Below are 14,764 nucleotides of genomic sequence, written 5' to 3'. Positions count from 1 at the left end.
TGCCCACAGCAAGGGTGCAGTTACACAGCTGCCCTGTAAACCTGCAACCCCAGGTCTCTTCCTATCTTTGCCGGCCTGTCTTGGACCATTAAACACCTCCTTTAAACATCCCAACTCGCACCTGTTAACTTCCCTCACCAATAGCACAAAGCTAACTCCAAATAGAAAGACTTTGCGCTTGGCTGAACAGGAGAAATGAAGATGAGACCAAGTTGCCTCCTTTTAGACAATCTATTGAAGGTCTTTATTTAAACTCTCATCCTGTATCTTCTATTCAAACTCTTATTTTCTCTTCCTGCCCCCCCCCTCCCACCCCTTTTCTGATCGATTCTCTTCTACTTTTTTATCACTGCCTACTCCCAACCTGGTCTTTTGAAGAGATTGAGGGAAGTGAGGCGGTCCTCACCACATTAGGCTGACATTAACCAGACTGTTATTGTTCCATCTCCTCCAACTTAGACCATGCTGAAATGGAACCGGTATGCAAGTACAGAAGGACTCTGTCTTCATTATCTTTGTCGATGCATTGAGGGAATCAGGACTGAGGGACTGTCTGTCAAGCAAAGAGGTGGTCTTTTAGCTGAGAGTGACATCTTTACTCCTCTCCCTTAGGGTTTAAAGGCCCTGTCTGTAATTTCTGGGTCTCTCTGCTCTTAAAGAGAGGCCAGAGACTTAGCAAACACAAAGTATCACGTTCAAGCTATCAAAACAGGGCTTTGAGATACCATAGGTTTTTTAGGGGGCGCAAAAAGGTCTCAGAGCTTGAAGGGTCTCCAGTCTCCCTGTGCTGTGGTGCTAGTCTCCTCTTATTATTTTACAACTACATGTCAGCAGAGTTGAGAATTATACAATGACAATCTGAGGGGTCAACTTCTTCTCCAGGGTGTAAAGTAATATTTACGATTACAGGTAAGAACGATGTATCGCCCCCCCCCCGACCTGTTGAGGTTTCAGATGGCTTTCTGTATTTCCTGTGTCAGTGAGACGTGGGCCAGGATGCAGGGCGGCTGTTGACTGCTGAGCATCGGGGGCTTGTGGAGACAACAGTCTGCGAACCGGCCTTGCCCATAAACACTCTGTTCTAAAGGGATGCAACACGACACTCAAACAAATGTCCCCTCCTGATCAATATGACATGTGTTGCCAGGCCAACGCGGGGCTGCCAGAGGAATGAGAGTATGTAATCAGAGCACAAAACACATTTCTGAGCAGTTTGTTTTTGTGGAGCAGCGGGGGGGTGTCTGTGAGGCGGGAGGTGTGCCAGGGGCAGTTAGCCACAGGGGCCTATCTTGACCACCCATGATGCTTTGGGGGCCCTTGTAGAAATGTTGCTCCCTTCGATAAACAGATTCACAAAGACTTGGGGACCCCTGCTGTGCGTGTCTTTGCGGGACTGTGGTTAATGGTTCTGTATTGAACCAAGGGGAGACCATCCTTCACATGATTAGCACAGTGGCCAATGAATGACTGGGGCTCAGGGAAAAAGGTGTCACCAAACAATCAACATGGTTGTTAACCAAATAGCTATCCTCAGTCAGGGAAATCATGGTGGTTGTTCCTGTGTCTTTTACCACATTTTCCTTTAAACTCGCTTTTGTCGTATTTTTTTCACTTCACCCTGTTTTCTCTCTCTCTTTTTCACTCCTCCTGCCGATCCCCCTTTTCTCGTACTCTCTCACAGCCCCCTCTAACCTCTCTTTTCTGGACGTGTCCAAATGTTGCTCTGAGCCATGAAAAGCAGGATTCAAAACCAATATTGAAAAGAGTTCAGCCAGAGAGACAACAATACTGACCATAAATATTGAAAACCCCACAATAGTTGGACGCCTGTCACGATATATGAATGGCGTAACTGTGGTGAACATAATACTAAATGACCGCGGAACTGGAGAGGCAAATATCTATTCAATATTTATCCTCTCTCTATCGCACAGCCTAAAAACACATCTCTCTGTGATCTAGGCTGTATCTTAAAACAACACACTTATATCCTGTGGACTCTGAATGTAGATATTACTGCAGCATTCTCAACAGCGATCTCTTTCGTGTCTACCAATAGCTCCTAATCCAAATACTCCCAAGTCTCTGTGGTAACAAAAGACCAAACCTTTTTCTTTTCCCCCACAACAGGAAAAGGATTGAGACTCTGATTAATGAAATTAACCCACACACTCATTCACACACACACAGACACACACACAGACACAGACCCACGCACACACACACACCCACACATTCGCACGCAAACATCTACACAGCCATGGATACACACCAATATCCATCATCATAAGAAAGAAACACATTTCTCCAGAAGAGCTTGGTGACAGCCCAGCTGTATCCTGGGGCATCAGCCTCCAACAGAGACACATAACCCTCCTGGATCTGGAGCGGCTGTCATCAAAGCTGAGGATGGCGTCTTCGTTAGAGAGAATAATGGTGCTGTTATTACAATGAGGTAATGGCAGAAAGAGATATTCTAGCCAATGGAAGGAAGTAACACTGCTATCCTCACGGCAGACCCTCTGTCACAAAACCCAGTCATGGAAATATAATATTTTATTACCGCCCGCAATTTGGGGAACTTCACACGAAGTTCAGAGACACAGCGGAGAGAGGGGGCAATAACTGAGGGCAGTTAAAGCCAGGCGCTGTGCGGGGAAAAGCAGGAAAAACTGAACATGGGAAGGCGATGGGAGGAAATAGGAGTGAGAGCGTGAAAAAGATCCACAGACACAGGCCTCCCCTCCCCAACGGCTCCCTCCTGAAGACGTTATTGGTGTTGTTCTTGGAGAGATGGAGCCCTGCCCAGGCTGACAACTTTTTTTCTCTCTCTCTCTCTCTCTCCCCTCTCTCTCTCTCTCTCTCTCTCTCTCTCTCTCTCCCTCTCTCTCTCTCTCTCTCTCTCTCTCTCTCCCTCTCTCCCTCTCTCTCTCTCTCTCTCTCTCTGTTGGATGGAAAAACTGTATTGACATCCATCAGACAGTCCTTTTCTCCCATTCTCCTTCCCCCCTTCCTCACAGTGGAAAGAACGCAGACACAGAGAGGCCTTCGGACGCCCTAGCTCTGTAACCCCTACAAAACACATCTCCAGGTCCCAGGCAGGCCTATCGACACGGTTAACACCCACTTCTCACCACCGATATACAAACTGTGCAGTTTAGTTTGGTGCGCTGTTACCCATCTCTGTCCTGACCGCTGCACCACAGAGTGTGCTGATGGAGGGTGTGTTCCTCCATGGCCCAGCCACAGGCGAATACTGAGACGGGAGGCTCCCTCCCCGATAAGCAGAGCTCTCTCCTTCGCCTCCTCCAATAACCCATGGTTAACCACAATCACGGCTGCTATCTGATGGTCTGTCTGCTCTGATAATGGCCCGGGGGCCTCAGGAAGCCACACGGCCTGGTACACATCACCGGTGCTTTAGAGGTAGAGGGAGGTTTCAGGCTCTCTCCAGGTTTTCTGTAGCGCTCTGCGCTGCCACCATGGCTCACTAGCACCGTCTACTGGTAAACATGTGCAATGACATGGAACGATCAGAACGACTTAGATTAGGTTGTTTACCTGGTTGATTTAAACTACTGTGTGTTCTGTACGGTGGCCCTGAAGTGCAAATGACACCCCCTAATATGAGTACATCCCCCAAATGAAAATACTCCCCCCCAATACGAGTCAACTCCCCCCAAATCGGATGACTTGTTCACCTCCCCCCAAAAATGAAAATACTCCCCCCCCAATACGAGCCAACTCCCCCCAAATCGGATGACTTGTTCACCTCCCCCCAATACAAAAACGCGCTCCCCCCCCCCAATACGAGTCAACTCCCCCCAAATCGGATGACTTGTTAACCTCCCCCCAATACAAAAACGCGCTCCCCCAAATGGAAAACGACATTACATTAACTCAAAAACACATTACATTAACTCTGAACGGAAAGGGTAGGTACTACACTTTAGCGCTGATTGGATGCAGTAGGCTAACTAACAAGAAATAAGAAATTGATCGACAGAAGTACAAAATGCAATAGCCTGGCAGAGTTACGTGCACCAGAACATTTGTTTGGCTATCGAAGAATGTAGCAAATAGTAGGCTTCTTAGGCAAAAGTATTTCGAGTTAAATGTAAAAATCGATAGCCAAACAACTATCCTGGTCCACGTTACTCTGTCATTGTGGCATTTCATTCTTCTGTAGTGGACTATCAGTTTTTTCTTCTGAAAAGTCCTGATTCCTTCAACTGCGTTATTAGCGTGCGCATAGGCTACTTATATTGTGAAACGTTAACAGCAGATCTAAGATTATTTCATAGGAATGACCCTGATTAAAATAAAGAGTAGTGTAATGACTCTGAATTGTAAACATTAATGTTTCCTCTTTCCTTCAAATCAAAACGATTAATTTCATGATAATGACAGAGTTACGTGGACTAGTTGTTTGGCTATCGATGTTTACGTTTAACATTGCAATTTATGCTTTTGCATACATAGCCTATGCTACATGCTTCGATACCCAAATAAATGTCCTGGTGCACGTAACTCTGTCAGGCTATTGCATTTTGTACTTCTGTCAATCAATTTCTTATTTCTTGTCAGTTAGCCTACTGCATCCAATCAGCGCTAAAGTGTAGTACCTACCCTTTCCGTTCAGAGTTAATGTAATGTGTTTTTGAGTTAATGTAATGTCGTTTTCCATTTGGGGGAGCGCGTTTTTGTATTGGGGGGAGGTGAACAAGTCATCCGATTTGGGGGGAGTTGACTCGTATTGGGGGGGGGGGGGGGGGCGCGTTTTTGTATTGGGGGGAGGTGAACAAGTCATCTGATTTGGGGGGAGTTGACTCGTATTGGGGGGAGTATTTTCATTTTTGGGGGGAGGTGAACAAGTCATCCGATTTGGGGGGAGTTGACTCGTATTGGGGGGGGGGGGGTATTTTCATTTGGGGGATGTACTCATATTAGGGGGTGTCATTTGCACTTCAGGGCCACCGTAGTTCTGCCTTGGATTATATCAATCAATACCATTGATAGTCTCATTGCAAGGAGAGGGGATCATTTATACAATATGGAGATTAGATTCATTCAATGATCTCTACCACCCAAAATAACTACTCCAGCAAAACTAAGAATCTTTAATGGTGTATATTTTATGAGGGAAGATGGATAGATGAACCACAGGAATTTACAACTCTGGCAAGTCCCGCTTATCCTAAAAGCAGGCTCAAGAGAGAGTGAGAGAGATTGTGAAAGAAAGAGAGAGAGAGATGGAGTAAGAGAGGGAGCGAGCGGTGGTTGGGAGGGTCGAGGTTTGCAAAGTTTCCTTAAAGTCATCATCCTCCAGGGAACGGAAGGTTCTGGAAGGAGGAACTGTTACATTCTTCAGTGCTTCTGAGAAGTTTATGTTCTGGTCAGGTGAAAGAACTGTGACTATGACTTGGACACCGGCCTTGACAGGTCAACAGAGAAAGAGCAGGGGAAGGGCAGACAAAGAAAGAGAGAAAAGAGTAGAGAGAATGGAAAGGGTCTTGTAAAACTTTGGCCTTTCACTGTGGCCTTGTTATGTTTCACGTGTTTCATATATTTCGAAGCAAGGAGGCCTAACCTCATCTGTTTACCTTGGTTGTGCATTTGGGTGGGATTGGACAGACGTGTGTGTTTGTGTGTGTATGGGAACTACAGTTATAGTTTGACATGTTGTCCAAACAATTAACCTGACATAAAGATACCCTCCTCATCTGACAGTTCTACTCGACTCTCATCTGAATAACTGCAGTTCAGTTTTATAGAATCTGTGTGTGTTCTCTCTCTCCCTCCATCCCTTACCCTCCCATCCCCCTGCCCCCTCACCACTGTTCCACCCCTCCTTCCCTCTCCTCCACTACACTGTAAATGAAAAACCACCACCTTTCTTCATTTCCTTCACACATTCTTTGTTATAAACCTGGTTTAGTAGTGTGTGTGTGTGTGTGTGTGTGTGTGTGTGTGTGTGTGTGTGTGTGTGTGTGTGCGTGCGTGTTTTACGTGTGCCTGTGTGCACGCACGTCTGTGTATGCGCCTACTGTGTGTGAAGACACGCAGCATCTGGTAGCAATGGAGCGTGTTTTATACAACTGTGAGTTTGGCTCCATTAACACAGTGGTTTAAGATCCCTGTGCTGTAGCGGTACAGTACATGGTTTCCTGAGGCCTGGGGAGAATCAGCCTTCCTAACCTCTAACATCTGACTGTAACTGGGACAACTGAATAATTAGAGAGAGGTGTCTGGAGGTAGAGGTGTATACCGTACATTGGTGTGATCTTGGATTAGGCTTCCTGCAGTCTTAAACAAGTGGCCCCAAACAGAAGCAGTTTTTGTTTCACAACCAAGAAACAGATCTCTGAAACCCATGTCAACGAGTGCAGCTAGTTACAGTATCACATCTGGGCCTCCTCGGTAAAAACTCCTCCAATGTAAAAACCCTGATGCCTACCCATACAGCAAGAGGATGTCCAGACTGGGATCCCAAACTACGTCTGCCCCTGAATCATATTTCAAATACTTAGAGTGCACTTGATGTGGTTTACAAAGTTCATTTGAACTGTTGGAACTGTCCCTTAAAACTGTAAACTCAGAGGTAAATCAAGCAGACCCTAGATGAATGCATTTGACCCAGGACTGTTCCCCTCCTTCTGCAGGCCTTTGATCTGTTCTGCAGATGTTTCTCTTCATGGAGAGCTGCTGAGTAAAAAGTGCAAAACTAGGTGTTCTGTATCACAAGAGTTCAGCCCCACCTTCAGGAGGACAACTAAAGGTGACGTTAATGTAGGGAAGGACATACAACAAGTCCCCACTCCTCCAACTCACAAAGCAGGGAAAGAACTTGACCTCATCCTTGCTCGGAACTGCACCACGGACAACCTACCGGTTACCCCTCTGCACCTCTCAGACCATTTCTTCTTTCGCTTCGATGTTCGGCTCATTGAGCAACCCTCTGTACCCACTCCGAAGGTCTCGTTCCGGCGCAATCTCCGCAATCTCTCTCCCACCCACTACTCCACTCTGGTTTCCTCTGCTCTCTGCTATAGAAAGTCTTATTTAGTGATGTCACATTTTGAAAATTTGTTCTGACTTTTTGTTATTCTGTTATATGTAAACTATTCTTGAAACAATGTTTTGATTGTACGTCATTCAGACGTGGCCATCTGACTACCGTGGTGACCCAGAAGATGGATGGCCAAGTAGTCTCTTCCAGCTGCCTGAACGTGACTTCCTCAGCCTGCTATTGGGAGCACGAGTAGTGGGGGCCCTCCTAGCTGACGCATTGTCACGAGCACTGATGCTCCACCGGACACCGCTAACGCGGTACCCCTGCCAGCTGTGATCAATTCTGCTGAACAGGAACACTTGCAGCCCAGCAATCCTGGTCAGAAAAGATACCTGACAAGAGAGAGAAGAGTGCCAGGGCACCTGAGAGACTTTGTTAATAGTTAGAGTACTGAGTGGTCCAAGGGGGAGAGTAACCCCCTCACTCATTTGAAGGACTGAGCAGTCTACCTCACTTTCATAGTTAGTTGTGTGATGTTGAGTGTTTTGTATGTGAGTAATTGAGTAATCTCTGTTGAGAATATTCAGTTGTAAGAAAAGGACATTACAAATATAGAGTATTACATTGAAGAATAAGTTTAATAACGAGTTGATAGTAAAACAAAGAAATATTGATACTTAAGTGAAATGTTTATTAAAGAACTAAGAAAGGGGGATGAAATACTTGGAAATAAATACTTAACAAAGTGTGATATTGAAAGTACCAGGTTTGTGAATTGGCCTCTTCTGCAGAGTGTGAAATTAAGAGTGTATTCATTTACAAATAATATATTCAAGTCAATCAGACAAAGCTATGACAAAACAGACAAAATAATGTTCAAAATGTCCAAAACATTCATGCAGCTATCTAACAGTTTGAGAACTAACTGCTGTAGGTGAAGAACACTGCAGCACAGTGCGCTAGATTCCAATTAGTGTAGAGCAGTCTCACTCTTCTGTATGTATATGGTAGCTAGTGTTTTTATGGTAGCTAGTGTTTCTATGGTAGCTAGTGTTTCTATGCGCGTACAGTTAAAACTTGTTAATTATATACATTGTGTCACTCAACTGAGTTGTCCAAACTCATATCTTTACTGGACCCTTTTCCCCCGCAATACTGGCGCCATCTGGCGTTCGTGGAAGTATTGACGTTACAATTCCTTCTCTATCCTACTTCCGTGTACCACGGATAGAGCGTGTATTGGCAGCTAACCTCATATCAATAGTTGGTTAGTGTGTAATAGAAAATTACTATTCTTTAAGATGTCTATAATATTCTTTGGCCTCGAACCATTATTTCTGAGGTTTTAACTTCTGTAAAAATAGCATAACCTTTTAGAACACACACAGGCTAAACCTTTTAGACTGCAGGAAGCCTAAGCCAAGATCACACCAATGTACGGTATACACCTCTACCTTCAAGACAGTATTGCTTAAGTTTCCGTTTGCTGACAAGCGTCTAACCATTTGACGGTTTGACCCTGGTTGTTTTGCCCATATTTTTTTTTTGCTGACAAGTTCTGCTTCTGCTGTCTCAAGCTCTGTTTTTTAATATTGAGCATCTGTATTCAGTTCTGCAACCTATTTCCCTTTAACTTTCTGTTATAGCCTACCATGGTCTGGGTGAATACTCGATTCTGATTGGCTGCAGGGGTGTACATTATGTAAAGGACAATGTATAGAACGCCGGTCATTTTCGGTTCGCTTCGCGTCGGGGTGTTGTTTGACCTGTCGGGGCTTATTTTCCCGATAATGACCGGCGTTCTATAGCTACATTATCCCTTACATAACGGACACCTACTGCGTCATTGCAGCAAAACTGTCTTTTCACCGTTCTAAATTATTCCGCTGGCTACACAGGAGCCTGTACAAAATATCTTAATTAAGTAACCATAACAACAGTGACGTAGTCAAAACCTCCATTTACAATTGTGAAAGACTTTAACAAGCTAACTTGTTTTTACAACAATGAGTGACTTCAATATTTATTTTAACCTATTTGAAAAATGTTTCTTTTCTGAATGTAGTGTGTCAGTGTCACGTAACCGCTCATCTCACATCCCATTCGCTATTCACCTCGCTAGTCAATCTACCTCAGACAGGCTGCGGCCAACGCGACAGTAGCAGCAACTCTACACATGGCCGGCTATTTCTTTCTGAAAAATCTTGATTTTATTTGGGGACAATGACATGGCTCGATAGCTGGCTAGTCTTGTTGTTAAACATACTGTCAAATTATAATCACTGTTTGGAGAAAATGTCAACGTTGATGCGATCATCTCACATCCATTTGCAATTCAACTCGCTCCACAGGCTGCGGCCATACTGTAGCCTAGTACTAGTAGTAGGCATATGGCCGATATTGTTCGTGAAAATATTGATATTGATTTTGGGACAGTGACAAGGCAGGTTAGCTAGCAAATCTTATTGTCAAACATACTGTAAAATTATATTTACTGTTTGTCAACCGTACACAATGTTATTGCCTTTGAATCCTGCTAGCATAACGTTAGCTTTTGGGCTAATAGCTCAGCCAAAGGAAAGCCGGTGTTGGTTCTATGAGCTAAGCGGACTATAAATATCAGAGTTGGCTAACGTTGAAAAACGTTAGATTTCTATTGCAAAACGCCTTCAAACATAAATTAATGTTTGTAAAAAAGAATCGTTGGCAAATGACCATGGTATAAGCGGGAGAATGCCCTTCGAGGTGTCCAATATCATCTGATAATGGACTCCGCGGCGCGTCGGACGGTTCACGCCTCCGCATCGTCCATTATCAGATGATATTGGACACCTTGTCGGGCATTATCCCTTACTTGTACAATACCCCATGAACTGGCATTTTTCATTATACAACGTGAACAACAGAATATTATACTTCATGCACGGACCTAACAAGCAATGTTATTTGACTTTGTAGTTAAATCTGCATTACAGAACATGTAGGAACTAAAAAGTCACATCACATTTGGATGATGTATCAATAATGGTGTATCTAATTTTTTTACATACATGTTGCCGTAATACAGAGTGTGAACTCGAAGGAAGGTATGAACAGTAGACTTCTGACAGACTCACAGCCCAGTTAGTTTCAGCCATTTATTAAACTTGATACATGAAAAACACAGAAGAGTATGCAAACATACACACAATCACATGATTGATGGTGGTGGATGCCTCTGTGTCAGCTCAGGAATCATGTCGCTGGCTTGGCGCAGATTGATGTATGAAGATGTAGACAAGGTGTGTCATCCCAGCATTTTCCAACTGTAAACATCAAAAACACTGAAGTCAGGCAATTCTACACCAACCAAAACCTGAACGAGGCCACACTCACATCACTACTCACAGACAAAGACAAAAGACAAAATCTACGTATGAACTGAGGCACCAAAACAATTAAAATATGAAATGGTGAAAGTATTGATCTCAAGATCAACCTCAAGACAATTCGATTTACTCTAAACAAAGCCATGTGTATTATTTACCTCTGATTTTAACTGACAAAAATGCCATTAACTTACAAAATGTACAGAAACAACACTATTGCCTTCAGTCATTTAATAGTATGCTCTTAAGCAAGATAATGAGTTGTGACTTACCTCCAACATTCATCTGTAGGCAGCACTCAGTTAAGGTAGTATCAGGTTGTGCATAGCACCAGTCAGTAAAATCCCAACGGGTATTATCCTTCCAAAACCAATGGGTTAACTAAAAAACAGAAAAGAAAGAGTATATGTATAATAGAATAGTGTATAATATAAATCATTCTCATTCTATCAGTATCAAAACCTTGTGTAGTGGAATATTACCACTTGGCAATCGTGGCCTCCAAGCCATGATGGTATTAAGCCTACAGTTGTCAGCTTCTAAACAAACGCATACTCTTCAACGCTGTGTATGGATGCAAGGTTTGCCCCCTCCTTCATACAGCTTTCCTACAGTGGAGATGTGCCGTGTCAGACGTAGATGTCAAATAACCGAGCATGCAAGTCAATACCACCAGAACAGTTTAAAAGCAATCTGAATCCATTTTGATTACCTGAGCGTGAGCCCAATGCAATTGTAATGGATTAAAAAGGAAACAGCGACCATTGAACAACTTCCAATCAGTGGGACATGCTGAGGACAAACAGAGAAGAATGGGTAACATGTCTGATCGCAGCAGGGTCGGACTGGAACTAAAAAACAGCCCGGGACTTTGAAATGCAGACCGGCCTGCGATGTGTGTACAGTTGCTTAATACAAATAGGCTATATAATAATAAAGTATCATGCAGTGCTATCGAAGACTGTTAACAAAATGTGATCTAATACAGTAAATTAATATGGCAATAATCCCTTAATTTATTTTTCCTTGCTTCTCTCTGTTTCTGTATCTGCTTTTAAATGTTGTAAAAGAACAATAATCAATTAGCTATAGTCAATAATGAAAATCAATTCAACAAACTGATTTCCATATAATAACCCTGTTAACATAGTCTACTGTGTACAGTTGCCAGGGCCGGCGCGAGTACCTTCGCCACCGTAGGCAAAATGTTAGATGTGAAAGACGCCCCCCCACCCAGCCTCGGCGCCCTCTGCTGGTGGTGCGGGACGGTTAATTAATGGACGCACTTAGGTATTTGGCGCCTCCCTCTTCATGGTGCCCTAGGCGGCTGCCTAGTTCGCCTAGTAGTTTGCGTATAGCAAACGCCTGCCTTGACAGTTGCACTGCTGCACCTGTCAAATTCTTTCCACTGGACCTCGTCACCACAGCCTCCATCTGTTCCCCCGTGTCACCTGTCACTGCACAGAACAAATAAGACAATTGCATTTGAAAAGCACATTTAATTTTTAAAGCCAAAAAAACAAACAATTTGAGCATATTTAAAAGAGTGCCTTTTTTCTTGGCAATTTTTTTTCAGTTTATTTAAAATATATAGCCTATATATTGGCTAACAGCAATACCAAATGTATAATGTTTTTTGAAAAATGAAAACAATATGCTTTGGATATTTGAATTTTCTAAATATCGCCAATGCAGCTGCTTGCACCTACCGCCTCTGGTAGGCTACTGCCGCATCTTCAGGCTGCAGACTCTCTCTCACTTAGCTTGGCTTTTGCCATTCTAAACATTTGTTCAATGTTTTTACATTTTGCAGCATTTTGAAGGAGTGCCCGTTGTTTTTTGTTTTCTTGCTTTTTCAGCGCAACCCTTTTCTCCTTTTCTTTTCCTTTCCATTTCTTTGCAAAAGAAACAACAATGTTTTAGCAATAGCTAAATATGTCTCGAATGCAAACGAATTTTAAAACACTTCACGCGATCTCATTGCTTCCACCGACTCCAACTAACTGGCCGTAGCCTACTCGGAAAAAGATAGATTTTTGACCAATTGCGATCTGTAAACCGGACGGACAAGTGTACCGTTCAAATTTACACGGGGGGAATCCCCACCCCCACCCTTCGCATTCTGGATCGCTCCAGCTAAACATTACCTTGGTATTCAGGACGTCCTCAAAGTGAGCGTCAACTATTATGCTATTTTGTTGTTGTTGCATAGTGCCGTGGCTATAGCGGCCATTAGTTGGTCCGGTCGTTCAGGAAATCTCCCAATTCCCCCAATGGCCAGTCCGTCACTAGTCAGGCCAGTGCCAATAAAGAAAATTAACCAATGGGCCGCTATCCGCTCTCTATGAAAGATACAAATCACTGAGTTGATCTCTCCTGCTTTAGCTGACAAGTTGTCTGTCCCTCTCCTTGACTAATTTGCATGCTATTTGCACTGAAATTATAGAATTTTATGGCATAATATATTTTTATATTGTAAAACAGAGGCTAAAAAGTCATATTCAAATCTTAACTCAATTTTGAACACATTTCTAGTTTAGTGTTTTGTCTTTGTCTGTTAAATTACATGTTTTTCAGCACATTATATATTCGTGCATTTAATAATATAAACAATATATGGTTTCAGTGTTTGAATAAAGTTGCTTACAACTACACAACAAATATTTTTCCAGACATTGCTGACGGTGAGTAGCCCTGGTCAGAGCCACCATGGCGAAAACAAGTAGAGACACAGCCAGCATCCTGGTGATGGAGATGACTTTGACCTTGATGACCTTCAACAAGAAAATACAGAGTGAGAAATAATCAGTGCAGGGGAGACATGTTGACTGTGGTGCTCCACAGGATGAAGAACACAAGACGATGAGAAAAAAGAGACTGAGAGCAAACCTGCTGGAAAATATCTTCTCTTCTGTCTGCACAATTTCAGCCTGTTGCCTCTGCCTTTCTGTGTGGTACTAATGGACAAGAGAAAGAGCAGCTTTTCTATACAGTTACTTACATTTCACAATATTAGTATTCATTCAATAACATTCATTCAATAACATTCATTGTTTTTTTGTTGTGGACACTGTCATCAGTTTGAATCCTGTCAACACATCAGAGGGCACCACATTGCACACCGTGGGTAAATATTTACCTGGAGTACATTTCTGGAAGCTTTTATCCAAGTATTAACTGCAAAAGGCAATTTAAAGAGACTATTATGATTCATGATTATATGATTGAAACACATGAATTATATCTGAACCTGATCATATTGCAAATTAGTCGTGGTTAAATAATAATGATAATATCTGGTGACTCCTGATAACATTGTTTAACTTTTTACACAGGAATTTAAAATTATATATCCATTGCTAGAGACAGTGGCCTGCTTTTGAGTTTAAGGCTGTTTTGAGTGTTTTGCTACATGTCTTACATTACTATGACATTTTGCCTGTTTGCTACCTTACAAAAATGTGACACAATAGAGTGCTCTCAGAGTATGCATCTTACTTATCTTATCTTTCCATCAAGGATGGAAATCTTAACTTGATGATGGCGCTAGATGAAAGGTTAAGGGATCACCAAAGTTATTAATGATCATCCTGGAGGGTGTGTAAATGTACAAAATGTCATGGCAATCCATCTAATAGTTTATGAACGTTGAACCGATTTAAAGTAATTCGATTCATGAGATGAAGTGAGGAGACACTGAACCAGAGTGAATGGCTCGAACAAACCTGTTCATTTGTATGTTAACTTGATGGTCTAACATGACAAGACCTGCTTTCTTCTTCCTCTTCCTATTTCTGCCTTTTAATACAACCAGCAGAGTAGCAATAGAAATTCAGGGCTGCAGTATTCAAATGAAATCATCAAAGCAAAATGGAATTTAATTTGCTGTTTGGGTGCTCATGATATAAAACCAAAGTATGACACAGTAACCTCATCAGAACCTCCTCAGAGCGTTCAGAGTCTAATCAAACACCAGTTGACCTGGGCACCACATTGCACACCGTGGGTAAATATTTTACTAAATTCCCTGGCAGCTTTTACCTGAGCATCAACATGAAAGACTATTTACAGCGACTATAACAATTAATGATTATATGATTGAAACACATATATCATCATTATTTACTCAGGGAGAATTGACTGAACACAGGGCTCTTTTGCAGCAATGCCCTGATTGAGGGTAGATAATACAGATGAACAATACATTAACAAACCATAACAAAATAAAACTGACAAAATAGATAAACAGAACACATTATACAACTCGGAAATTAAGTATAAAAAAATTAGCATCAAGTAAAAAATAAATAAACAATTATTTTAAACAATTACCAATTATTTAAAATAACGGCACAGAGGCACATCCTTAGCATCTAAAAGGCTC

The 14,764-nt window shown here is 42.5% G+C and overlaps 1 protein-coding gene across 1 annotated transcript; it reads right to left on the bottom strand.

Annotated features, from left to right (window-relative positions):
* Positions 1-10,160: 10,160 nt before the first annotated feature.
* On the bottom strand, positions 10,161-13,580 carry LOC124475747 (type-2 ice-structuring protein-like). The gene is given in 9 exon segments (XM_047032552.1): positions 10,161-10,249; positions 10,252-10,317; positions 10,653-10,761; positions 10,863-10,988; positions 11,093-11,172; positions 11,772-11,831; positions 13,064-13,154; positions 13,270-13,337; positions 13,520-13,580. Coding segments are annotated over 7 exon segments (546 nt in total). The 5' UTR covers positions 13,122-13,154; positions 13,270-13,337; positions 13,520-13,580; the 3' UTR covers positions 10,161-10,202.
* Between the last annotated feature and the right edge of the window lie 1,184 nt (positions 13,581-14,764).

This window comes from Hypomesus transpacificus, chromosome 13, assembly GCF_021917145.1.
Source record: "Hypomesus transpacificus isolate Combined female chromosome 13, fHypTra1, whole genome shotgun sequence".
Lineage (NCBI taxonomy): Eukaryota > Metazoa > Chordata > Actinopteri > Osmeriformes > Osmeridae > Hypomesus > Hypomesus transpacificus.
Note: the sequence above shows the minus strand (reverse complement) of the source record. Positions and strands in the feature narration are given on the sequence as shown.